Source organism: Meleagris gallopavo, unplaced genomic scaffold (assembly GCF_000146605.3).
Source record: "Meleagris gallopavo isolate NT-WF06-2002-E0010 breed Aviagen turkey brand Nicholas breeding stock unplaced genomic scaffold, Turkey_5.1 ChrUn_random_7180001850542, whole genome shotgun sequence".
Classification (NCBI taxonomy): Eukaryota; Metazoa; Chordata; class Aves; order Galliformes; family Phasianidae; genus Meleagris; species Meleagris gallopavo.
This window is the reverse complement of record NW_011117593.1, coordinates 2,976-5,046: the sequence shown is the minus strand read 5'-3', so window position 1 is coordinate 5,046 and position 2,071 is coordinate 2,976. Positions and strand designations below refer to the sequence as shown.

General features: G+C 58.0%; 1 protein-coding gene across 1 annotated transcript in view; it reads left to right on the top strand.

Annotated features, from left to right (window-relative positions):
* PRMT5 (protein arginine methyltransferase 5) overlaps positions 1–1,096 on the top strand; it is a gene marked incomplete at its 5' end in the record, with an annotated part of 12,260 nt that extends 11,164 nt beyond the window's left edge. Inside the window, 2 exons of the mRNA XM_019611008.1 lie at positions 349–413; positions 905–1,096. Of these exons, the coding sequence (XP_019466553.1) occupies positions 349–413; positions 905–1,057 (218 nt within the window). The remainder of the gene's footprint in view (positions 1–348; positions 414–904) is intronic.
* Between the last annotated feature and the right edge of the window lie 975 nt (positions 1,097–2,071).

Sequence of the window (2,071 nt, the reverse complement as noted above, 5' to 3'; positions counted from 1 at the left end):
GGGGCTTTTGATTGGTGGGCATGACTTGAGTTTTATGGGGCGGGGTTTAAGGTGGTTGTAGCCAATGAGGGAGCAGGGGGGTGGGGCTACTGTGGAAATCATGGGGGATTTGGGTGGAGTTTAGGATTATGGGGTGGGGCCTGGGCTGGCCAATGGGGGAGTGTGGGGAACCAAGCTAGCCAATGAAGAGTCCGTGTGCGTGTAGGGGGCGGAGTTAATGCGGGGTGACTCAGCCAATGGGTGTTGTGGGAAGTGGGTGGGGTTTGGATGGGTAGAGGGGCGTGGCTTGGCGGCAGCCAATGAGAGTGGGAGGAAGGGGCGGGGCTAATGGTGGGCGTGGCCCCACAGGTATCCGCCCAGAGACGCACTCACCTGGGATGTTCTCCTGGTTCCCCATCTTCTTCCCTTTAAAGGTATGCCTGGGGGCGGCCATCTTGGCTCTGTCCATTAGGTTCAATGGGCGGCCATCTTGGATCTGTCCATTAGGTTCATTGGGGGTGGCCATGTTGAATGCGTCCATTGGTTTCAATTGGGAGGCCGTCTTGGCTTGAGGCAGCCATCTTGAGCCTGCTTGTGTTCCGTTGATGGTGGCCATCTTGGATCTTCTGTGTTGTGTTGTTGGCAACCATCTTGGATCCCTTGAGTTCCTTTGGTGGTGGCCATCTCGGATGCCTTGGGATCCTTTGATGGCAGCCATCTTGGTTGGAGGCAGCCATCTTGAATCCATCCATTTGTGGGAGGGCGGCTATCTTAACTGTGGGCAGCCATCTTGGATCCGTCCATTGGTGGGTGGGCGGTCATCTTAAGTGTGGGCAGCCATGTTGGATCCATCCATTGGTGTGGTCTTGGGACACCATCCCCGATTGGCCGCCTGGTCACTAAGCCCCACCCCCTCTCCCCGCAGCAGCCAATGGCAGTGCAGGCAGGGCAGACGGTGGTGCTGTCGTTCTGGCGCCGTGCGGCACCACAGAAGGTTTGGTACGAGTGGGCCGTGACCGAGCCGGCCTGCTCCGCCCTGCACAACCCCGCTGGCCGCTCCTACACCATCGGATTGTGAGCAATAAAGACTCAGCAGTGGCACTTCCTGTGGCGGACATCTTGGCTTCCGGGAGGACTTCTTGGATGGGGGCAGACATCTTGGGTGGGGGGCAGACATCTTGGATTGGAGGCGGATGTCTTGGGTTGGGGGTGGACATCTTAGATTTGGAGCAGACATCTTGGGTTGGGGGCAGCCATATTGGGATGGGGGCAAGCATCTTGGATTGAGGTGGCCATATATTGATGTGGGGCAGACATCTCGGATTGAGGGCAGACATCTTGGATTGGGATCACACTGGGTTGGGGGTGGTCATGTTCTATTGGCGGTGGCCATCTTGGGTTGAAGGCCATCTTGGGGAGTGGGGTCATGCTGCGTTGGGGGCGGACTTCCTGGATTAGGGGTGGCTATCTTGGGTTAACGGCCATCCTCTTGGTTTGGGTGCGGCCATCTTAGATTGGGGGCAGCCGTTGTGGGGTGCGGCGGCCATGTTGGCTCGGAGGCCACATTGCTCCTTTTGTGGCCGTTATCTGTGGCCATTTTTGCTCATATTTTGCTCCCGCGGTGCCAATTTTCAACTTCTTCCTCCCCGTTTTGTCCCCGTTTGCCCCAAACTCTCTTCTGTATGCACGTTTCCTCAATATCCCCTTTTTGCTGCAATTTTCCCAATTTTAAGGACGCTTTTCCACATTCACGCCAATTTCCCCACATCTTTTATTGGATTGTCCCATTTCGTGCCACTTTGTCCCATTTTTTGCCCATTTTCTTCAGTTTTCTGCCCCTACTGTCCCGCTTTCCGCTCCCAGAGGCTTCACCCCCCCCACTAGGCCGCGTTTCTATGGCAACACCGCTCCCGGAAGGGGCGGGACCGCGTCGTCACGGCGACAGCGGGCGGGCAGCCAATGAGGCCACGCCTCTCCCTGCGCCCAATCAGCGCTCCGCTCCGCGCCGACCAGTCGGTGGGCTCCGTGCGGCGCGTCGACCAATGGCAAGGCTCGAGAGGCGGGGCGAGCGTCGCGCAGGCGCAGTGCTTCC